This window comes from Osmerus mordax, chromosome 23 (assembly GCF_038355195.1).
Source record: "Osmerus mordax isolate fOsmMor3 chromosome 23, fOsmMor3.pri, whole genome shotgun sequence".
Classification (NCBI taxonomy): domain Eukaryota; kingdom Metazoa; phylum Chordata; class Actinopteri; order Osmeriformes; family Osmeridae; genus Osmerus; species Osmerus mordax.
The window spans coordinates 5996740-6021486 of record NC_090072.1 but is presented as its reverse complement, the minus strand read 5'-3'; the positions used below and the strand labels follow the sequence as shown (position 1 = coordinate 6021486).

The window sequence follows — 24747 nt, the reverse complement described above, 5'->3', positions numbered from 1 at the left end:
TCCTCATACCTCCACTGGCACACGTCCCCCCTCTCTCCATTCCCCCAGTCTATCCTCTCCTTTGTTTTGCCATTTGTTGCCGTTGCGCGGAATCTCCCTTCCAGGAGAACAAAGGGCAGGTCCCCATGAATAATGAAGGAGGTCCTGTGGCCCAGTAACACTCTCCCCCCTCCCTGCTCCGCCACGCCGGGACCACAGGGACGCCGCCGCACGCCACCACCGCCATGTTTATGGATGAGGTTCCTCAGGGACGAGGAGCCTCTGGTCCCCCAGAACCATCCTCCGCCATCTGCACCGACTGACATTTCCTATCTGGGAGGGGGAGGGAGAGACAGAGGCAGAGAGACAGAGGCAGAGAGACAGAGGCAGAGAGACAGAGGCAGAGAGACAGAGGCAGAGAGACAGAGGCAGAGAGACAGAGGCAGAGAGAGAGAGGCAGAGAGACAGAGGCAGAGAGACAGAGGCAGAGAGACAGAGGCAGAGAGACAGAGGCAGAGAGAGAGAGGCAGAGAGAGAGAGGCAGAGAGACAGAGGCAGAGAGACAGAGGCAGAGAGAGAGAGGCAGAGAGAGAGAGGCAGAGAGAGAGAGGCAGAGAGAGAGAGGCAGAGAGAGAGAGGCAGAGAGAGAGAGGCAGAGAGAGAGAGAGAGAGTCTGTCCTTGAAGCAATTGCAGTGCCACAAATCCACATGGTGTATGTACACCAACATCTGCTGAAAACCCTAGGACCCTTTTGTTTGTGATTTAGTATTGTGTTGATGTGTGTGTGTGTGTGTGTTGGGCACTGAATATCAAGCTCTTTTTTTCTTTCTTATTCTTTGGAACAATCTTTTTATTTTCACCTGGACAGCCTCTAAATTATCCAAACTGAGCTGAATTAAATGGTCCTGGGTATTTTTCTTTACCCCCTGTCAGGTTCTGAGAAATATGCCCCCTATAATCAGTGGAATACTAAAACGCCCGGTCTGTGTTGATGTGATTAATGCCAAAGTCGAGCATAGTCTCTACAACACGTTGGCGCAAAACAGAGGTGGACAGAGAGCTTGGCACCATGTTGGCACCGTCTGCTCCTGTGTAGCGTGGCGGTGCCCGGGCTCTGCCATCTTGACAGGAAACACGGTTTGGAGAGTCCATGGCGCGTCCACGACAGAGCTCCTGCTCAGCCAAAGTAAACCTGGTCCCTCTCTTTTCTCTCTCTGCCGAACAAGACGAGGCTTTTTCATTTTGCTCCGACTTTCTCTTTGTATTTCATTTTCTCTCTCTCTCTCTCTCTCTCTCTCTCTCTCTCTCTCTCTCTCTCTCTCTCTCTCTCTCTCTCTCTCTCTCTCTCTCTCTCTCTCTCTCTCTCTCTCTCTCTCTGCTGGACGCGTTTTTGTTGGAACCCGTGTCCTTGGCCCTAGCGTCTCTTTTTCCGTTTACAAGACACCCCTCTGAGTTATTTTGCTGGTTGATGTGTCTGGGCGAGGAGCCGGGCTGGTGAGGTCCTCCCTCGGCCTCCCTCCTTTCTTCCACATGTGACTGGCGGAACAGCCTGGCCGTGTGATAAGACTCCACTAAAGTGGGGGGGGGGAGGGGGGGGGGGGGTCGGCTGAAGGAATGGGGTTCTTGGCCCCGGAGGGACATCTGGAGGAGAGGGAGTAAGGGGACACAAAAGAAGGGAAAGAGAGAGAAGGAGAGGCATGGAAAGAGAGCGAGAGAAAGAGATAAAGATGTCGAATGAGCGAGTGGGTGAGGGAAAGTCAATGCAGTTGGAATGAAGTTGCTCTCGGGATATTTCCAGAAGGCTTGCGATGCAACACGCACACGTCACACCCCATTCCTCTTCCTCCTTAATGAAGTGTGACAACACATTAAAGCAGGGCTAAAGTCCCATGCCCGCTTCTAGAAAGAGTGGTGGGGTGTAAGTGGAGTGGTGGGGTTGGAGGTTGGGGTGGCAGTTCTTTTTGGGTGAGACAGGCCCCAGGATCTCTGGCTGTCAGACTAAACAGGGCCTGCTTTTAGGCTTTTAACCCAGAGGAGAGCAGGAATAGGGAAGTATATCCAGACCATAGGGGCCTGCTCTGTGTGTGTGTGGTGTGAAATGAACATGTGTGCAAGCCTGTGTGAGTCTAGTTGTGTTCAAGGTGTTTCGTGGTGTTTGTCAAATAACCCGTAGAGAGAGGGAATGGAGAGAGAGGGAGGCACGCACATCTTCAGAGAGGAAGAGAACGAGTGAGGGAGAGGGAGAGAGGGTTATTTGAGGAGAGTTAGTTGTTAGAGCCCTCAATTGTTGAGAGAGCGACTTGCCTCAGTTCACAGGTAATTGAGCGTCGGTGCCAAAGTCACCAATGTCAATTAGTCGTGCTAATACTTGGCTGGCCAGTGGCCATAGCCGGTGCCAAAGGTTTTATCTTAATATGTTTACATAGTTCCTCCCTCGGGCCCACACGGGTCACCTGACTTCTGACACCATAGAGACAATGGCACACAGCCTGTCAGTTGGTTCTGGAGAGTTGATGGCTGGAAGAATGACAGGAAAAAGTGGAGAGGTGGAGTGTAGCTGTGCGCAACAGGCGACGACGAAAGCAAAAAAAGAGAGAAGAAATTGACCAAGTGAATGAACCGGTATACTTTCACATAGCGTGCGGCGGGACCAATCAACTTGTCTGTACACTCATTATTTTCCCTTATTTTAGTAACCACGCCGCCTCTCTGCAAAGTATCCTTGGCTTTGAGTATTAGAGTTGTGGGTTGCTTGTTTTGAGTGAGAATGGCTGCATGAGAATATATTATCGACTGCAAATGTTTGCTGTGTTTGCCAGCCTTGGCCCCAAAAAAACGACAACATACAGAGTATGTTCCATAACAACCAAGTTTGCCTATTCATCCATGCCTCCATCTGGGTCAGTCTCCCAATCTCCACTGCACAATTACTCAAAACTGCGCCATTATCAGAACTCTCACGCAAACGTTTGATAAACTGTGTATGAACCCAGTCTGAGGGAACGCACACACATTCGATCAATAATGCAGCCCTGTTCCATTTCCTGTAATTAGAACAAAAGTTCCATGAATGCATTTGCCCAAATTAGATACAGCAGGGAGTGTTTCAGAGTGTGTGTGTGTATGGCTTTGTTTAATGCATCGTAGGACCCACCTCCACATCGGCCGTACCTCTCTGCCCCAGTTAACCAAGTCCCTCACTCTCTCAGTAGCAGACAATAGGAAACATCTAGTGGAAATAGGCATTGTGTCAGGGGATACATGAGGTTGACTGTTTGTGATGAAGCATGGCGCACGGCAGACTGCTTTAGTTCCACCGTCAGAAGGGATGAGGGTATGGAGAAAAGATTGACGGGGAGAGAGAGAGAGAGAGAGAGGGTGGACGGAATGAGATGGAATGAGATGGAGAAGGATGGAGAGAGAGGATGGAAGGATGTGGCGAAGAGAGGGGACTTGGGGAAGGGACAGAGAGGGGTCAAGGAGAGAGGACAGGACCGTGCAGGAGAGGAGATTGAAAGAACAGCGGAGCTTGAATGATGGATGGAGGAAGGGGTTGATGTTTGAGAGAGAGGCGGAAACAGGGATGGATACATGGAGAGCGGGCATGGAGAGAGGGATAAACAGGGATGGATTGAGAGAGAGAGAACCAGAGAGAAAGAGAGGGGGGGGCAGTGAGAGAGGGATAACCAGGGAAAGAGAGGGATAAACAGGGATGGATTGAGAGAGAGAGAACCAGAGAGAAAGAGGGGAGGCAGTGAGAGAGGGATAACAAGAGAGAGATGGAGATGGGGGGGTGGGAGAGACTGAGGTATGACCAGGGATGGATGGAGAGAGAGAGAGGGAGGTATACCAAGGGCTAGACGGGGAGCGGGAGAGGGGAAGAGAGGCAGAGTGAGTGCAGAGGGATTATGGTAATACTAAGACGACAGCTGTTGAAGCGCTTCCAGCAGCTGCACCCACTAAAAGAGCTGCTGTCTAAGCGGAGCTGGGATCCGGGTTTTTCCGTAGCAGGGTACGACCAGGCACCCAACTCTCCGCTCCATCCCGGCCCCAGATGGCTGCTCGCCTTGAAAGGCTGGATGTGTCCAGTTCCCAGAGTTTCAAACCTGTGTTGATGGGCTGCGGAAGGGGATGACGTCATCGCGTCCTCCCGGCCTTCGACTCCAGAGCATGCGAGAGGCGTGTAGGCTTGACGACCCCCCCCCACACACACACACCTCCCAAACGACACCTGGCCATGTTTATTTTCTGCCTTTCCTCCAGACTGGGAGGATTTCTTTACTGGGAAAGCCAGCTCAGCGGAACGAGACCTCCGTGCTGGATGGACGGACGCCCCTCCCCCCCCTCCATACTTTCATCCTTCATGTCAGTGTTCTTCCTTCTCGTGTCTTTCATGTGGACTGCTGAATGACAGACAGCTGGCAGAAAGATCAGTCGGTGGGAACACAGGACGAACCGCCAGCCCTACAACAACATTTCCGTATTCAAATTGTTCTTTTTTATTCTTTTTGGGAGAGATAAAAGGCACATGGAGGCTTTTATTTGATTTATTTTGTCTGCGTTCGTCTCACTGTTAAATGTCTCACAGTCAAAACTACATTTCTATCCCCCCCCTTAAAAAAAACACAGCTTGCTAACTACAGGAATACAACAGTTCCCCATAAAAGGTGAAAACTACAACTATCCCCAGCTCCCAATGTACCAACTACATCCTGTTTGTTTCTCTATAGAAACCCAGACCCCCTTTCACTGAACCTTTATCCAGACAGAGATGTGGCTTTGAGACGTGACTCTTTTTTTAAAGGCAGCCCTGCTGATCTGCTTCCCAGTGTCAGGTGCCATTCCCACTGCCCCCCCCCCCACCCCAAGTCCACCACCCCCTAAACCGGCTTCAGGGGTCAGATCAATGGACACATCAGAGGGCCAAAGGGCCAGCTGTAATCCCCTGGGCCCTGCCGGAGCCTCATCGATCATTCAGTCACTGAGGAAACATCAGTAGGCCTGGGGCTCCCTCTCTTTCTCTCTCTGCAGATCTCCCGGCACTCCCATCCTCCACAATCTCCACTGTCTATCTCTCCACCTCCTATTCCCCCTCCCTCTCTCCTCTGTCTCTCCCTCCTCCCCCCTTCCCCCCGCTGGTCCCCGAGGCCCCTGGCTCCTCTCAGTGGATTAGCGCACGTCTGAGAACTTGAGTCTCTCAATCCTGCTGGTCCAATTAACTGTCTTAGAGCATCAGTCGGTTCGCGGCAGTCTCCATGGAAAACATCAGGGCATAGAAAATACCCTGCATATATTTCCCCTTGTAGTTAGTGGGGGTCGCTTGACTGTTGTTATGTTTTGGGCTCCTGGCCTCGATTTGAAAGGTTGGCCTCTTTTTCAGACAGATTCCGGAAAATGTACTGTTCTTTTTCTTAATTTATTTCAGTCCGCTGTGTGTTTTTTGTTTGTTTTTTCTATCGCATCTGTTACAACCCAGTGTGTGATGTCTCGTCACCGTAAACAAACACCCTTCAGATGCTCACCCACAGCAAAGGAACAATGAGAAAAGGGATTGAGACTTAAACATCGGAAGAGCAGAAGACGGAAGAGTAAAATGAAACCGAGATCAAGACGGGAGTTTAACGGCAACACGGATCGCAGAGGCACAAAGGAAGCGGGAACAAAGGAAGGACCAGATAGAAGAGCACAAAGAGAGACAGACAAAATGCCTGCAGATAGGACACACTGGAGTATCCACACAAGCCTGTGTGGAAGGTCAAGGTAGACAAACAGACCAGGAACCCACAGGCCCATGCAATTATCCATCCTCTCGACCGGAGGGATTTAATGAGTGGGCGAGATTTCAAACAACTGTTAAAAAGCCATCGGGGGGGTAGTTGGTCACTAGCCCCACCCCTGGAGAGGGCAACAGTCAGTCAGGCAGAGATGTGCTGGTTCTGGGTTCGTCGAGATCTGGGTGATTATCACTTCCAATAAAGGAGAAGGCTTCTGGTCGATGTTGGGTACTTATGGCTGATGGGAGACCATGTTTAGTAAAGGTGTGTCTGAGAAACACCGGTAAAGAGGGTCAGAGAGAAGAAGAGGTAGCTTGTCAGTGTTCTGTGGGAGAATGACGTGTGCGTGTGAGCACCAAGATGTGACGGAGCACAGTCATTCTTCAAATTGAATTGGCCTGGAATCATTCCTTTTGCACACTTTGTGCTCGTGGAAAAATCAATCAAATTATACTTTTTGGGGGGGGGGGGGGAACATGGTGAAACCATAGCTGAAATATTTGTGGACCATGACAAATGGTTTGTGTGTGTGTGTGGTCCGTTTTCAGGAGAAAGTGTTCACCCCAGGAAAACCCGCATTCTGACGGAGTAATTATATTTTACTGTCTTCGGTTGAAGAAAAAATTCAAGAATGACTGCATTCTTGCTCCTTTCCCCCAACTCTTCATCTCTCACCCCAGTTCCTTTCCCTGAACCATTGTCCGCAAAAATACTGACTGGTAGCTTTTCATTGAGTCTCCCAGTCGACTGGAATGCCTTGGGGACAAACAGTCTGGAGTTCATGCTCGGCTGTGTCGCTTGTGTCTGGGCTCAATGGAGGCTCTTGTATCTGTGTGTGTAGTTCGACAGGGGTCCTGACAGCCTAGTTGACATTGCCCTGGTAAATTCCTTCAATAGGCTGACAAAACAGGATGACCGCTGTATGCCGTGTGTGTGTTATCAACAAAGAGTATGACCGCAAAGTTGGACTGTAAATGAGCTTGAACGAATACTTACTCGGGATTACTGAGTTTTTCGAAACCTCCTAATATTATTTGACCTCATACAGTATCTTGCAATACAGGTTTGGAGCCAAACCTCAGCCCTGATAATTGAATGCCTCATCTCAGCTCTTAAGTATATTTCTAGGCTTAATCTGCACCATGTGTCTTGCGTTTTGTTAGATTTTTTCGCTCAAACAAAAACAGGACATGTATTAGGAATATAATCCTGTCAAGGATTGTGCCAACTTGAAATCTCAAGTTGCGTAGCCCAAGGTGCTGTAGGGGTGTGGCGACATGCAGTGTGGACAGTGGTGGCACGTGGCAGACAAGTCCTCCTCTTCCTCGCTCCCCTGATTAATGGGAGACTGTCCACTTCCTCATTCCTCCCCATTTTCCTCTACTCGTTGGGTGGCCTCGAACTCTGGTCTTGAGGCTGACCGACAGGATGCTGTCGTTAATGTAAGCGGAGTGATATGTGTGTAATTAAAAGCCCCAGATCCGTTATCACCAATTATCAGAGCTCAGCCTCTTGTCCATTCAAATTCCTTGGTCGGAACTGTTATTCATTTTCACAACAGCAGACCTCGCTGTGGATTATCCCTTACATCATATGGCCACAAAGTTGGACTGTCAATTAGCTTGAGTGAATAGCAGTATTACGTAGAGAACAAAGAGGGCAATAAAAGTTTCTCCAGGTTTACTGGGTTTCACTAAACCTCATTTAATGCCTCATCTGAGCTCTTGGTATAGTCTTATGCTTTATCTCTATGTAGTTATGTATTTTACTGCTCAAATCAAAACATGTGTTCATTAGGAATAACATTTGAAACTTGAGAAATCAAGTTGGCATAATGCGGCCTTCTTGACAGGATGTTATTCCTGAAACACGTGATTTTATAGGACTGTCGGATGAAAAACCACGGGAATGCTGACATGCAAATGAATGATGCATGACTGAATTTATTTGGCCCCCGTTGTAAAGTGCAAAATAAATAGTCTCTCCTGCAAATGGAGGTAAAGTGTATTCTCATAAAAGGCTTTTTTGTGGTAACATAGCACATAATGCCTGTGACAGATCTCATACACACCAGCCAGAGAACTCAAGGACATTTCCCTCTATAGACCAGCCATGGCTGTACATGAGATCATCCCCCTACGTCCGTACGTACGGTATGTGATATGATGCAAGTCTTCATTCATATACACAATGCAAACCTAACCCTTTTTGAACCCACGTGTTGTCATAGAAACAGATCATGAGCAAATCTCCCTGACCTCAGCCATCCAAAGTAAGACTTTATTTATATAGCACTTTTCATACAAGAATTGCAGCTCAAAGTGCTTTACATAAAATCAACAAAAACAATAATACAAGTGTTGATCTAAAACGTTTAACAAACCAAACTAGCCGCACTCTATCTGCGGTCTCTCGAATCCATCTTAGATCCGAGCTGCCACTTGCAGTTTCTAGTTTCAAAGGTCAGAGTTCACAGACCCACTCTGTGGATTTACTCTCCTCGCCGTTCCCATGTAGCGTGTCATGTGAGATTTGCACAATGAGGGCATTGACTGGAGTCAGCCTAGACCACCTGTTCCCCCCCCCCCCCTCCCCCCCACAATGCTGTCAGTACCAGATCTCTGCTGCTCCTCCTCCACCTGTTTCTCTCTGTTTTACCAACTTACACCCCCTGCTTCTACACCCCTGGTCTCCTCATCTCCACTTTCCTCTGTCCCTGTGCCCCTCCAGCAAAAACCTAAACGTCAACCATACATACCAGCAACCCATACATCCGAGAAGTTTCAGCTCGGTAAATTTGAGCGTCGGGTTTTGAACCGCGTCGGTGTTCCGTCTCTGACGGGTGTGAGGTTCGGGCCGCGCTCGGAGTGTCTCATTAGAGGGTTGCGGAGAGGGGCAGCTGTGCAGGGGCGGACATTCTGTTTCCACGGACACCATCTGACTCACAGTAGGGGCAGCATGCATGCGGCCGGGTTGGGGAGGGGCAGGCGGGGGAGGGACACACACACACACAGCCTTCAGCCTTCCTGTCCCTCCGTGTTCCGGTGGTGCTGGAAGTTCAGATTCCTCCGCTGTGCAATCTCCTCCACAGAGACATTCTTCGAGAGCACCACTGTGTGAGACTGTAGAAGGTTGTTACGGCTTCTGCTTCTGCCAAGGATGTTATTGTGGTGGTTGTTATCTGGTTTGGGAACGCCGCCCTGTCTTGGGGGATTGTTCGTGGTTCCATTCCTCTGACCTCAAAGCGTCTCTGGAACCCGCTCTGCACCGGCGTTCCATCTGTGGACCGGAGTGGCTTGTAACCCAGGGTCTCCAGGCTCCATCGAGTTCCTTTTGATAGAACTGTGTTCTGAGCTTTCGACGGACGGGGCTCAGAGCTCCCACTATCAAATCACATGGGTTCCTCTTCCCAGCTGCGGTTCCCTCCTCGGAGTTCTGCTGTGTGGAATAATGTAAAGGTCGCTGGGGTCCCTGTGTGGGCTTTAAAACTGATCCAGCTTCAAGGGAACATTTACCACTTTACTTTACCACAAGGTCTTTGGGTGAAATGCTTTGCCTGACATGCAGGGGGCAGTGTTGACGGCTTGGGTTGAACACCATCCGTATTGGACACCATTGTGTGCTGCTCACTTTGGCTGTATGTTTAAATCGTTTTTATATGATCCTCCTAGTTCTTTTAATGTTTAGTATCATGCATATTTTGGTGCATTTTGTAATATGTCGTTGGGTCTGTAACAACAGTGGCATTTCCCCAGCCTCAGGATACCTGACAGAGATACCAGTGTACAGGATTTAGGATCAATTAAATACAGCTACATTTGAAAGGCATAATCAGCTCACAAATACATGTTTTTCTTCCAAGAGAACATTCACCCACAAAGCCATCAGAGTAGAGAAGAGGGCATGTGCATTATTGCTTTAGTACTGGGCCAACAAAGCTGGTGTTTACCACACATGGGTTTATCCTAGGCGGAGCATTCTACTGTGCTGCCTCACCATTGAAGTCATTATCACAGTCACACGTTTATGCAAGACGCGCTTAGACCACCTTGACTAGTCAGCACTTTGGTGTCTTGCCTTCCCCTCCAGACTTCCACCTTCAACCGAGCCTGCTTTGTGCCAGCCCCGTTCAGGAACCAATAAGCCAATCAGCAGCCCCCATCCCCCAGCCTGGATGGCACTCCCTATCCTTCCTCTCGCTCCGACGCCTACACTGCAACCAAACCTGTCAATCACACCTCTAGGGCAGCTGCACTGCCTGATTCGCAGGCGATCTCTCGCCATGGCAACTCAGCCCCAGCAGGCCCAGTGTTGTCAGTAGCGAGCAGCTCTCTGGAATACGAAGGACAGGGGTTCCAACAGCCGTACATTCATGCTCCGAGTTAGTTTGCACCTGGGACCTGTAATGTGGCCGTCACTCGTATACATGAATAATAATAAACCGGAATTCTCTCTAGAACATTCTTTTGGTCCCTCTCTGAGAGCCTGATACCCTGCACTGGTTTTGAATAGACAAGTTTGTTTTTATATTCCTAAACAGCGCCTTGTGAAATCATTTTCCATCAGAAACAAAAACACATAATTGATCTTGCGTAGAGGCGAGGCTGACGGGAGGGTGGCTCTCTGTAAACATTTCCCTCTAAAATTAAAGTGGCAAACAAGAGAGCTATTTGTTCAGTGTAATAGTCTCTGTGTGCCCTCACAAATACAAACTGCATTATCAGCACTATAGTACTAAACTGAATCTGGGGAGGCCGAATGGTCCAAAGTTCCCTTTATATCATTTGAAGTACAAAAAGAATATGCTGTATTTTTTTTCATGAAACAATACATTTATGCATTTCTACTGAATCTATGCAAACTGCGCTATGCTAAGGTATCGATGAAGTAACTTCCTGTCATTTTCTTTTTTTTTTTCTGGCCCCGAATGTCATGCATTATGCTCTTATTGATTAAAACACACATGAATTACACATATGTTGACCTGTAGGTCATATGCTCAGCGTTGTACACAAAAACGTGTGTGCTTATTGTCCCTTCTCTCGGGTCAAGTGATAAATGGGTAAAGATGCAGTGGTGTTGAGAAGGTCTCGTGCTGCCAGTGTGTCTTACCCTGCCTCTGTCCTCCTCCTGCAGGTCATCCTCATCCTGACCAAGTACTACCACGCTGACTCCACCAAGGTCCTGGAGAGCTCGCTCTGGAGGTGAGTCGGACTGTCCCGTGAGCTTGGCTGCGCGTCCGTTTGTTTACAGACTGATCGTTGCGTTTGCGCCTGGGGCCCGGAAACAGCTGGTCCTTAAAAAATGGAACAATCTCGGCCCTGGTTCCTGCAGCTTTTCCAACCCTTTTCTCCTCAGTGTTTGTAGCACCTAGCGAGGTTAGCATGTTTGGTCAGGAAATGTCCGCCCTCCCCGGACTGCACCGACCACTGTGACTGCCTTCATCTGAGCTGGGCTCCTCCGCTGTCCTCAAGCCTGTCTGGGGCTTTGATGTTCTCCGGCCAGAGGGGGTCAAGCGGTGGGGGGTGGTGGTGGGGGGGGCGGGGCGGGGCGGGGGGGAAGATGAACGGCCTTGGTGCTTCGCTGTGGCAGGTGGCGTAGATAAAGACGGCGGGCAGGGCTGCTGATCGGGAGGGAAGTTGGCCTAGAGGGAAGGAGAGAAACTTCTGTCGGCGCCAGGGTCAGGCTCGTCCCTCCTTCTCATCCGTCATCTTGTCACTTTGGTCTGTCTGTGTGTCTGTCTGTTCCTCTGTCTGGCTGTGATAGCGGTTAGCTGGTCTGTCTGTGTGTCTGTCTGTTCCTCTGTCTGGCTGTGATAGCGGTTAGCTGGTCTGTCTGTGTGTCTGTCTGTTCCTCTGTCTGGCTGTGATAGCGGTTAGCTGGTCTGTCTGTGTGTCTGTCTGTTCCTCTGTCTGGCTGTGATAGCGGTTAGCTGGTCTGTCTGTGTGTCTGCCTGTTCATCCTCACGATTCCGATTCTGTCCTTTTCTTCCGAAGAAAGGGAAAGAAACAGAGGGACACAGAGGGAGAGATGTTGTGTCCATGTGTTGGTGATGTAGTGTCGAAAGTGTTGGCTACCTGGACTGCTCTGGCGTCAGCCTGCTAACTTTCCTGTTGTCTCTGGCTCCAGTAACTTGAATCTGTTATGGCTGTCCCAAGACTCCGCGCTGTACCACCCTCCGTTATAGGACATTCCCTTTCTCCAGAATAGCTCTTTCTTTGTGAGGCGAGGGGTTGAGATGTATGTCTATGTGGTTTGATTGAGGTAACGTCAACCACCAGGTAATGCTTATGTTGAGAAGTGTTTATTTCACAGTTTCTTCATGGTATAAAATAGTAGAATAATAAACATGGTTTAGGAATGGGTTGACTCAGTCTCCACAGGTGTCTGAAGACTGAATGTCCAACAGCAGTAATGTAGGACCTGTTCTCTCTCTGTCTCGTGACAATGTTCATGTTCCAGAATGCTCTGCTCTCTCTCTCTGTACCTCTTTATCTTCCTCTCTATAGATCATCCTCTGTCTGTGTGTATCTCCCTCTCAGTACCATTTGTCATGGTCTTTATCGATTCAGACGGATGAAATGATGTAATGTTAGACGAAGGAGAGACGGATGAAACGGGTGAAGAAAACAGAGAGGAAGACGAGGTTCCTGCTTCATGACTGGAGGTGGAGCACGTGACCCGTATCTAGTGGGCATTTATTTTTCTCATTTCACTCTTTATTTTGTCCTCAACCTTCCCTCCCCCCTTCCCTCCTCCTCTCGCTCACTGACTTTGTATCATGTGACTCTAGTCCATCTTGCTCTCTCTCTCTCTCTCTCTCTCTCTCGCCTCTCTCTCTCTCTCCCTCCTCTATCTGCCCCCTGACACAACGGTAGGTAAAAGGAGAAACCTCATGCTGGCATGGTCAATAATTGATGGTGTTTCCGTGGCGATGACCGTGTTGTTGGTTGTTTTCGAGCCTGACAGGAGTGGTTCCCTGCGGTTGACGGCCAGCGGCCGATGTGAGACGGGAAACGGTGAGCGGTTAATATGCCGTGATCCCTTGCTGTGTGTACTTGTGAGAGAAAGACCCAAAGTGTGTGTGTGTGTGTGTTTTACGGGTGTAAAAGAGAGCGTGTGTGTCCGCATGCGAGAGTGAGAGAAAGATGGAGAGGGAGAGAATGTGTTAGTGGTTTTGTCTTCGTGAGTGTGAGAGAGACAGAGAAAATGTGGGGGTTTCAAACCTCCCAGTGTGTTCAGCAACAGCCAGTACGATAACCTCCGTTTGAACCGCCCCGGCACTCTCTCCCCTCCCCGCGCTCCTCATCCTTCCGTTCACCCCAGAAAGCCCTGATTTGCCTTCAGCCTCACAACGTTTATTCAATTAGATTTTCTGCCACAGGCTGCTGAAACAAATACATCTTTTAGTTTTTAATAAGGTAAAATATTTTCGCCCCTGTAGATGCCATACACAGACTCACAATGTCCCATCCGAAACCAATATTGAATTAGCATGTTAGCTGTCAAAGCTACCAATCAGCAGGTGGCGTACATATTTGTTGCAGCTAAAGATAGAGACAAGACATGGCAACAAAGCGAGTCAGTCATCGTGCAATAGCCACTCCCACGTGCATAAAACACTCCATGCTTTTAGTATGTTCACACATTTGCACAGACACACTTTTCTTCTTGAAGGTCATTGTACAGCTGCTCATATGTATTTTAGTCATACAGCACACTCACTCACACACAAACCTGTATGCACTCTCCCTCTCTCTACCTCTCTCTCTCTCTCTCTTTCTCTCTTGCACAAACACACACACACACACATACATGCTATGGATTTATAATTCATGTGTTCTTCACACTTGTTTTGTACTGGTGCTGATGGTCCAAAGAAAGCCGTTCACTACTTTTACACTCACACACGCTTACACACACGCTTACACACACACGTACACACACACACACGCGTACACACAGACAGACCCCAGAGGCTTCAAGTTTTCATAATACATGAGGAAATACGATGAAGGACCATCACACACACACACACCCCCGACCCCCTGGGGCGGCGCATCGAGCACAACAGTAGGGGGGGCTCACACTTCAGACAGTTGTCTGTCACTGTGCTCGCTCTTCTTCAAGATGCACGGCTTACTCACACCTCACCTCCTCCTCCCTCCAGCCCTGTCTTACTCTCTTTGTCTTTTTTCCCTGTCAGACCCTGGCATTTCAAAAGCCGGTTTGAGAAACGGGTTCCCTGGTTCGTCCTCCATGACCAATGAGTAGGGAGTTACGTGTCCAGTTCTGCTCAATTTCCAGATCTCCCCTTATCCCTCCTTCCTACCACCTTTACTTCTCTTTCTCTCTCTCTCTCTCTCTCTCGCTCTCCTCGCTCTCCTCGCTCTCTCTCTCTCTCTCTCTCTCCTCTCTCTCCTCTCTCTCTCTCTCCTCTCTCTCTCTCTCTCTCTCTCTCTCTCTCTCTCTCTCTCTCTCTCTCTCTCTCTCTCTCTCTCTCTCTCTCTCTCTCTCTCCTCTCTCTCTCTCTCTCCTCTCTCTCTCTCTCTCTCTCTCTCTCTCTCTCTCTCTCTCTCTCTCTCTCTCTCTCTCTCTCTCTCGTCTCTCTCTCTCTCTCTCTCTCTCTCTCTCTCTCTCTCTCTCTCTCTCTCTCTCTCTCTCTCTCTCTCAGGCCAGATGGTGTGGTTTCTGTAAATACTTAATCGAGGCTAGAGCATCGTCTTCTCCCCCACCAATCTCGCCCCAGTCCTCCATGCATATTTCATAGCCCAGAGAGAGAGGGGGAGAGACGTGTCCAACCCAGGCAGGTGGGTTTGCCTGATATTAAGAAGTAGGTATGGGGCTGCATAAATCAATGCTAAAGCTCAGCCAGGGATAATTGAGAGACAGAACGCAGACAGAACCGCAACTGTCCAGAGAGATGGAAAAAGAGAGAGGGAGAGAGCATACTCCCTAATAAAGACATGAGTAGGTGGAGAGGGCGAGCGGGGAACAGAGGAGAAGCAGAGCTAGAATCTATAGGTTAGACTTGTTGCGGGCCAAGCCAGCACTACAGTCTTTGAATCCTGAATGATGTATGTGACCCGAGTCTGCCTCGAGCAGTATTTGCGAAAGTAAACTTTATAGAAAACTGGAGAAGTGAAGTGTTCTCAAAAGTACCACAATACACCACCATATTGCTCTCCCGGTATTGTCAATGCAAAAAGAAAACGTCGATAATTGGCTTGTGTTCTTGAGTTTCCAGTCACCTTGCAAACTTTGCAAACTCCATATTTGAGGATCGTCACAACCGTCGTTGTCAGACATGTGACTGACCTCAATCGCAGGCACAATATGGAGCTTGTGGGTGGAAGAGGAGGAGGATGAAGATGAGTGCAGCGCGCCACCCACTCTTGGCGGAGGATAGGGCGATAACGAGTGACAGGAGCCTGATGGCAAGCTGAGGGTGATGAGGATGATGATGAAGACAGCGGCATATTAACTCTGACTGAATCAACAGCTCGGGTTGTGAGAAGGTGTTAATGAGTTCAGGAGTGCAGAACAGAGAGAGAGAGAAACAGAGAGAGAGAGAGAAAGAGGGACGGCGACAACAGGTTTTTTGAAACATGATCACTTTCATTGAAAGATAAATAAAAAAACATAGACTCTGACCCTGAATTCTGAACCAAGTCGCCATATGAACCAATAGAAGAGACACATGTTAGTTTCTGTCTGCTTAACCTGTGCTGCTTGTAGGAAGTCTCCTTCTAAGCCAGACAGGACTGCAAGTCATAAATCATTTGACAATACTGCTGGCCAAAGGAATTAACTCCCAAACTCTCCATGTATTGTTATCATTTGAAGGACAAGTCTGCCAAGGGATGTCATCATTATCGAAGGAGAGGAGAGCGAGCGATAAAGGAGGAGAGAGTGGGAAGAAGAAGAGAGGAGTGACGGGGGGAAAGAGGGGAAGGGGATTATGGGTAGAGGGCTTTCGCTATCTGATCGGGGCTCAAAATGAACTGGAAAATAAGACGGATGTTTAAGCGCCTCGCACATGCCGTTTAGGACGCGACGACTGTGTGTGTGTGCAACACATGCTTTAAAATGTGTGGTCACCGATATACGTGTGTGTTCTCTCAGACCAAGCTACCCTAGAGCTGGCCTGCATATCGTTTTCACACTGGCTGAACAGGCCTGAGCTCAGAGCCATCTGGAAGGAGTTTCACATTTCCTCGGACATTCTTCCTGGAATGAGAAACAGAGGGCTCCAAGCTGCAGACCAGCTGGGACCAGGCAGGGAGGGAAGGAGGGATGGAGAGGGGGACAGAGAGAGAGATAGTGAGACAGAGAGAGTGAAGACTGAGAAAGAAGGGGGGGTGGAGGCAAGGAAAGAAAAACGAGATCAGGAAAGAAAGATGCAAGTGAGGGAGAGATAGAATAACTGTCTAAACAGGGACCTGGAAAGAGAAATAATGAAATGAAATCTGAAGATGGAGACAGATAAAGAGAGAGAAGCTTGAGCTGTGACCAAAGTACTGGACCTCAGTGTAGAATCCCACCAGCACTGACATAACATGAGTAATTGGACTACACATGGGATTTGTAGTTTTTTCTTCTTCTTGCTGCTGCCAGCAGGCTCGCAACATGTGGGATCCATCTGGTTAAGAAGGATAAAGGGTTTGGCTTGGCAAGTTGGTGCATAACTTACATTCATTGGAAGATCCCAGACTTCCTAAAAAGCGGATTTCAGTTGGAATCTTGAGTGGGATTGGTGGACGGGGGATTCAGGAAGTATGACTGTGGTTCCTGGGGACCAGGATGTTTCCAGCCTCTCTTGTGGGAGCGTGTTCTGTTTGAGATTGTTGAAGCTGTTTGAAGTATGACGAGGTGTGACGCCGGCTGCTTGTTCTCAGTTGACAGCGGCTAAGCAGTCGAGCCGCTACACACACGCATGCATACACAGGTCCACACACACACACATTACACACACACACAGGTTTATGAAGTGAGCAGGATGGAAAGCTATTAGAGAGGCAAAATGAGAAAGAGTAAATGAGAAAGAGGAAGGTAATGCCTTTTCATTAACGGGCATAATTGATGTTCTAACCTCCTGCGTTTCTCATCTTAATGAGACCCTGTTAGGCGGAGATATAGATAAAGAGGGGAAGAGGGAGGGGGAGGAAAAATAAACTGATAAGAGATGAAAAAGAAAAAGGAGGAACTTGGTTTGGAGAGGAAGACTTATTCAATCACTTCCATGAGGTAACTCTAACAAGTTCTCTCATGAGGACGACTCATCACTCCTTTGAGAAGTAACCGCGCTACAACCCAGTCAACCTCACAATATGCCCAAAAACAACATTGTGATTTTGAAGGTTTTTCTCAGACTTAGCACCTTTGTAACCCAGATTCACTGATCTGAACATTCACAAAAAACAGCTGGCAAGTACACTTTGATATGTGTGCCAGTAACTGTAAAACTATGTGAGCTGCCGTGTACAATATAACACTGTGTCTCACTGATGGTGTAATGGTTTCCTAGCCCTGCACTGCAAACTAGTTAGCCTGTTAGCATCGGCAGCAACCTATGTTTGTGGTCAGGCATTTACTTACTCCCATTCATACACCCCAGACCCTTTTTGTCCTCTCTCCTTGGTCAATCAATTGGAAAGGCACACACACACACACACCCACACAAACACACACACTGCCCTCTTTCCTCTCTGTGCAAACTTTGGAAAGGGGGAATAAATACCTAATCCTCTGGTTTGTATCTGCGGCACGTTCCCTCATCCTGTCACACTGGGCCAGACGAGGAGAGGGGGAGAGGAGGGGAGTAGGAAAGACGTTTTCAAGACAGCAAGCAATCACTGTGGACAACGTGTCGTCGACACACCAACTCTTTTACACAGATACACATGCGCGCGCACACATACATACATACACACACATGCAAAGCAAGGACAAACATCCTATTATCAGTTGCATTGCTTACAGTCCTGTTGGTTCAAACGATCGAATGAGAGAGGAGAGTGTGTGCGTACGGGTGTGCATGCATGTATGTATTTGTGAGCCTGAGGGAGGGGGGGGGGAGGGGGGGGGTTGCTTGGCTGTGTTTTTGTGTTCACTCTCCAAAACTAGCATCTGTTTGAGGTTCTACACAGCTTCAAGCGGTCTGGCTAACTCCAGTGAAAGGTGAGTGGCCACGAAGAACTTGCCCTTTGTTTAATCTCAGAGCAGGGAGCTCACAAAAGAGCTGTCCCTTTGAAAGTAAGAAGAGATGGAGTGGTATTTTCATGAAAGGAGAGAGAGGTGTCACTGTTACCCCTGTCCTGCACACACAGGCACCCTGACAACACACACACGCACGCACACACGCACAGGCACCCTGACAACACACACACGCACGCACACACAGGCACCCTGACAACACACACACGCACGCACACACGCACAGACCCGGGCCTGCCAACTCTCTAGAGTAGTGGCATGACTTGGCATCCCTGCAACATCGGCAACACTTTAGTGGTCACAGAGTGCTCTTTATAAAGTCTTACTGCCCACTTAGTTACGACTCCCCTCACCTTTTATAGACAGACGCACACAATGGGCCTTCTGATAACACTGCAGCGACAATTAACGTAAGGCAATCATCATTATCGTGTTACGACGCGGGTCGATCTACTCCAGGGGTGACGGCATTTGGGGAAATGTCTATCCCAGAAAGAGGAACAACATCGGAGGAGCGAGCAAAGTACTAACAGATAGAGGAGCGTGGGAAAAGAGGGGGATGAAGTTTGGATAGAGGATGAGCAGAGAAGGAGGAGAGAGATATCGAGCAGTAGCGCAAAGGACGGGAAAGAGACAATTATTGAGTGAGAAAGAGTCAGGTAGATGAGAGGGGAATGAGTTATTGAATTAAGGGTCAGAGCCCTTTGATTGGAGCAAAGAGCTATTACAGGGGCCTTGCCATCGCAAACCTTGCCAACCTCCTAAAGGCTAAAGCTCTCTCTCCCGGACACACACACACACACACAAACACACAGAGACACACACTCCACAGCCCACTGAGAAAAAGACCTGGCATTCAGTGCTTAGCCGAGACTGGTCAACCGGCTATCTCAACCAAACACAAAAAGCCCATATGGACTCTATTCAAAATGGCCGCCAGCGTGGTCCAGTGACGGAGCCCATGCCAGGCCTGGTCCAGGCTGTGTGGTCTGGGCAGAGAGCCTGTAGAGGGTGCTAGAGGCCGGGGGCCAGAGCTGACTACACACACCAGCTAGACGTCATCTGGGGCCCTTGCTGCAGCTGCCCAATCAGAGACTCTGTGTAGAAGAACCCAATCAGAGACTCTGTGTAGAAGAAGGCCTTGCCAGAAGATCTTCCGCTACAGCGTGACCATGGCAACTCGCAAACAATAACAGAAGTAACTTTAACTGTTGTGAAAAAGGGGTTTTCCATGCGTAATGGCATCACCTGTGTAAATAGCGTATGGAGTATTTTATCAAAAATAGAAAACACATGGGTCTATGGAGACAGGATCTGAGGAATTCTCAGACAGCACTATAAATTTATAGTAAGTAATTTCACGTGAAAGTAGGTTCATGCTTACTGGCACTTGCAACAACTTTAATTGAGTGTTTATTGTGTGGTTTGAACAGGTGTCAAATCCTCCAAGAGCTCCACCCTCTTAACTAGCTATGATCTACTGCAGAATCTCTCTCTCTCTCACTCTCTCTCTCTCTCTCTTCTCTGCCCCTCCCTCCCTCCCCCTCCTGTTCCTAACCCAGTCCAAAATTATAATGGTCGCCCCCTTTGCTCCAACTCGGTGACGACTTAACAAGATTTCTGGAGCCCCCTTAGGAACGCCTGCGCTTCTTAACAGAGTTTTCCCAGCAGGATGAAAATTGGGTTTTAATGATGTTTTAATTAAAGCAGCATTTGGGACTGGCTTACACAGATCCACTCCTCTCCATCCCGTCTCTCATCACCTCGATATGAGTTCATGAGCGTAGGAGAGATGACGAGGATGACTCCAGGGTGTCTTTGGGCGTTCCCCGGCTTTGCAAATTGGATGCATATTTCACCATGGGAAGAAATGTTGGTGATTATTGAGAATAGGGTTCTTTTAGCACTTAGCTGAAATGAAGGGTTTCGGCGCATGTGTGCTGTGCGCATGGCTGCCTGTGTGCGTTTGTGCGCCAGTTTGTGTGTGTGTGTGTGTGAGTTTCAAGGTCAGGCCTCACCGTGGGTGTGATAACTCAAATATGAGGGTGGGGGGGGGGGGGGGGGGGCAGGGAGGCGAGATCCCAGCGTCTCTCCAGCCCAGCAACCCCCCGCCGAATCGGAGGCGAAAACACACCCCACAGGCCCTCAATCAATACCCGGCCTCTCGCTCAGTCGTCCGTATGTATGTGTGTGTATGTGCCTTTGGGCCTTTGTGTTTCAGATTGACAGGCATACTGAAGAGACAAGAGTATTCATCAATCGCCTGTGGGGAACATCTGTGTGTCACTCAGGCAGCTTTGTCCATCCATGTACCCTTTATGATGTTCTGCAGAAAGATTGTCTTTCTCTCTTTGCCTCTGTTTGCTTCCATCCACTGTGACTCACTGGACCGTGATGCATTTCTGAGGTCAGTAGAACCCGAGTGAGAAGGGGGTCGTGGCGTGACCGTGTTTTGTGTGGCTGGCTTGTCCGGGAGTTGTGTGTATGTCGTCCGCGTGTCGTTTCTGTGTGTGTGTGTGTGCTGCTCGAGTGCCACATACTGGCATGTGCATATGCATGTGTGTGCTGCGTGTGTGTGTGCCACTCCGCCGCCTCAAGCATGAGTCTGAAGGGTGTGAATATGCTGGAGGTGTGAAATCGCCCGCACACACACATCTCACCACCAATCCGCTTGCACCTGTTCCGAAACAGAAGTGTTACATTGATTTTTTTGGTGTGTCCCTCTTGGTGTGTTCGTGTCACAAAGGGAAGCTAGGAACACCAGCGACACTAAGGCTCTGTCATAAAAAGTCCCAGAATTCGAAAGAAAGTTTTAGGATGGATAATCCATGATGTTTGCCAAGTCATATTCTTCCTGCTTTCAGTTTACACATCAACACGGACAGTCATGGATCGATTGTACGTCATGTGTGATACGTTTTGGAAAACAGGCATTTAATTCAGACTGAAATGGGGCTTAATACCATTACGATGGATGTCATCATGCTCTGTAAAAAGCTTTTGATAAAATGACACAAGGTCCCAAACAGTGAAGGAGGGATTCCCTCATGATCTGTTTGGCGTCAGTTTTCACGACGTTTGGAAATGAAAAAAAAGGAGTGTTTCTTCCACCCCTGCGAATCAAAAGGTCGGTGAGGATTTGGATAATCCTCTTCAGACCAGAAGCAGAACTTGATTTGGTTTCACCGTGGCCCTGGCTGATGGGAAGATGTACGCTAGCCTGGGGCATTACTCAACCGCGAGACCCCCTTCCACCCTTCATTACAGGCCTGCAGCTCGCCTGGATTAATAACAAAATGAATAGCCATCACTCCTCGGTTGCCGAGGAGATGCTTCTCCCATCAGACCAGATGTAAGCCATCCATCCAGCCAGCGAGTTAGCGAGCCAGCCAGCCAGAGAGCCAGCCAGTCAGACAGCCAATCATTGAGATGCAACCTGGCTGTGTTTCAAGACTGTTTTCTTTCTGTTTCACAGTCCTTTCTCTTCTCTCTCTCATCTCTCTCTCTCTCTCTCTCTTCTCTCTCCTCAATCTCTCTCAATCTCTCTCTCTCAATCTCTCAATCTCTCAATCTCTCAATCTCTCAATCTCTCAATCTCTCTCTCTCTCAATCTCTCTCTCTCTCAATCTCTCTCTCTCTCAATCTCTCTCTCTCCTCAATCTCTCTCTCTCTCTCTCCGTCTCCTCTCTCTCTTCTCTCTCTCTCTCTCTCTCTCTCCTCTCTCTCTCTCTCTCTCAATCTCTCTCTCAATCTCTCTCTCTCTCTCTCAATCTCTCAATCTCTCTCTCAATCTCTCTCTCAATCTCAATCTCTCTCTCTCTCTCTCTCAATCTCTCTCTCTCTCTCAATCTCTCCTCTCTCTCTCAATCTCTCTCTCTCTCTCAATCTCTCTCTCTCTCTCTCTCTCTCTCTCTCTCAATCTCTCTCTCTCTCAAAATCTCTCAATCTCTCTCTCCTCTCTCTCTCTCTCTCTCTTCTCTCTCTCTCTCTCTCTCTCTCTCTCTCTCTCTCACCCTTATCCCACACTCAGCAAATCAATTTTGAGGCAATTGGCGAGATGTGTACTTCTCAATATGGCCGACGTCCCATGACTCATTCCGACCTCAGGATTCAATCATTTGTTTCTCCTTAATGGAAATTTGAGACAGCGTTTGAGGGCGAAAGAGAAGACGGGGAGAGCGACTGAGAGCAACAGAGGGAGAGGAAAACAAGTGAGAGAGAGAGTTCCCTTTCACAGCGGTTATCCTTCCGGGGTGTTGTTGAAGAGCTGCGCTGGACAGACGGCAGGGGAGCACCTAGGACCGCCTCCCTCCTCTGCTCACCCAATCGGAACCTTTTTGGATTCCCTTCGTTTCCATCATCAGCTGAAGAACTTCCCCAGAACCTCTCCAGCACTGCTTGCCGACCCAACATGACGGTGACACGTCCAGCTGAGGTTATTACCAGCCACGTCACTCCACGGTGATGAAGAAAGTGTTTTGTCCGTCTCTTCATAAACGGAGTGACTAAGTTCAGTTGAGTTCTGGATTTCAATAAATATTATCAATCTGCAGATTGGGAGAGGAAACCAGTCTTCTGACCATAAATGACAACCACAACACCAAGCTTAGGTCTCAACCAGGTCTCTCTCAGCTCCGAAAGCCGAAGGACCCTCTTTAATAGGGCACAAGAATGTAAACATAGATTGTGACAGTCAGGCAGGAATGACGTTACAACATTCTCAGGGAAAGATTCACTGCTCCCAACACATGACAAGTCTCACACTAGAGAGTTGTCATAGTTGGAGCTCTCCTTGTAGTCATGACAAGGACCGTTTAGCCAGTACTTTCTCCCTGACCCCAAACATCTATTAACCTGACACATAGACACAATATACTGTTATTAATAGCAAGCTTACATGATAAACGTACTAACTAGTATCCAATGACTAGTTCTATTGATTAGTGATTAATGTAAGCACACAGGAAATCCCAATTTCTTCCACAACGGCTTCTCTCTCTCACCGCCTTTGGCTTTGCTGCTGCCTTAAACGTCTGCAGTCGTATTAACTCCACATTCGGTGCCCCTCAAAGTGGCTTTCCTGTCTGTCTGGATCTCGATCTCTCTCTGTCGCTCTCTTCCTGTCTCTTTATCTTTTATCTCGCTCTGTCCCTCTCATTCTCCCATCTTATCCATCCATCTCTATTGCATCTCATCTGTCTATCTAGCTGAAACCGATATACCCCATGGGCAAGGCAGAGAGGGATTTAATTGAACTGATTTAAGGCACCCAAATGGCAATTAACGTTAATGCAGTTCAACAGAAATAAATAGACTAGTTGGAGGCATGATGGCTTGGCAGACAGGGAACTGGCAATGGCCCAGCATAGTGTGTGTGTGTGTGTGTGTTTGCTTATGGCGTCCATTTGTACTGTCTGCGTGTCCACACGCACGGTTGTGTGTGTGGGTGTTTATGTATGCGTGTGTGTATAATAGCTGTATTGATTAAGGCCTTATATTATGGGACGTGAAATATGGCAGCTGGAACCAATCTCACCTCAAAATCAACGACTGTAGCAGTCCCGCCCACACTTGTCCCATCCTGACTGAGGATGGATGAGGTACCATCATCCTGTGTGGATGATTGACAGGTACTCAAGCTAGGAAGATTACAATTTAAGCGACCTTGGGTTCAAAGGGACAAGGAGATATGGCTCCTCGTTTCCTGTCGTTGTGCCTAAATCTGATTCACGGTAATATTGTTCATATATGGTAATGTCCGTGTTATATGCCTGTGTGATATGTGTTAATACGACCTACAGAACCCAATACTGTCCATATACCATGCAGTAAGATTATTCTTCTATAGTATTAAATACAAAAACATAAATGGTAATACTATACTTGAGAAGTGTTTAAAATGTAAATGTACAATTTAAAATGAGGTCCATGGGAGGTTAAGCCTTTTTGACCAGATCTCTCTAAATCTGCACATTCCCTTAATCTCAGAATAAATCAATGTAATCCTGTGAATCGTGGCTTCCATGGTTTCAGGTCATTCCAGTTCTGCGGCGCTCTGTGGACAGTAAGGTCAGGTGTGTTGAGTGGCTGACATGCCCCCTTTTAACCCCCCTGTCACCATAAGAGATTGAGCTATCAAACCTTCTCTTTTTTACCCCAGCCACTCAATCTCATTTTTTTCTATCCTCTGGTATAGACGGGGTTATATTACTTCTGAAGCAAGAGAAGGGGACTTTTCCTGCTGTGATTGTAGCAATACCAGAGCCCTGGTATGCACTTAAGCAAGGCAGAGAGGCAGAGAGGGGGGAGGATGGATAAAGACTTACAATGGGAGTTAGAGAGAGCAAGAGGGGAGGTTCGGAGGAACACCTCGACAATAACAAAAAAAAAACCTCGGCATCCTGCACCCAGACACACCGCCCCCCGTACCCAGACACGGAACATTAAGGGTCCCGAGAGAATGACGGCAGGTAGACAACAGAGAGGCTGCAGCTGGAGAGAGACCAGGCAAAGCCGAGGCCCGCTCCCAGACAGCCCTGGGCTCCCCGAGAGGTCAAAGCCACAGGCAGGTCCCAGACGACCTCCCCCTTGTACGAGAGTCTGCTTACCTCGCCGTGACCCTCCCCTGTTCGCCCCTGTGCCCCTCCGCTGAGCCTAATGCAGACAGACACCCACCACATGGGCTTGTAGAACCCCCCGCCCCCCCCCCCCCCACTATCCACCCTCAGGCAACAAAGGTCGTAAAGTGTATGTGTGTGTCTGAAGTAGAGGGGTATC

General features: G+C 48.6%; 1 protein-coding gene across 1 annotated transcript in view; it reads left to right on the top strand.

Moving 5' to 3' along the window:
- sorcs2 (sortilin-related VPS10 domain containing receptor 2) overlaps positions 1-24747 on the top strand; it is an 88031-nt gene that overhangs the window by 33464 nt on the left and 29820 nt on the right. The window contains 2 exon segments of the mRNA XM_067261145.1: positions 10891-10958; positions 11813-11882. Coding sequence (XP_067117246.1) covers positions 10891-10958; positions 11813-11882 — 138 coding nt within the window.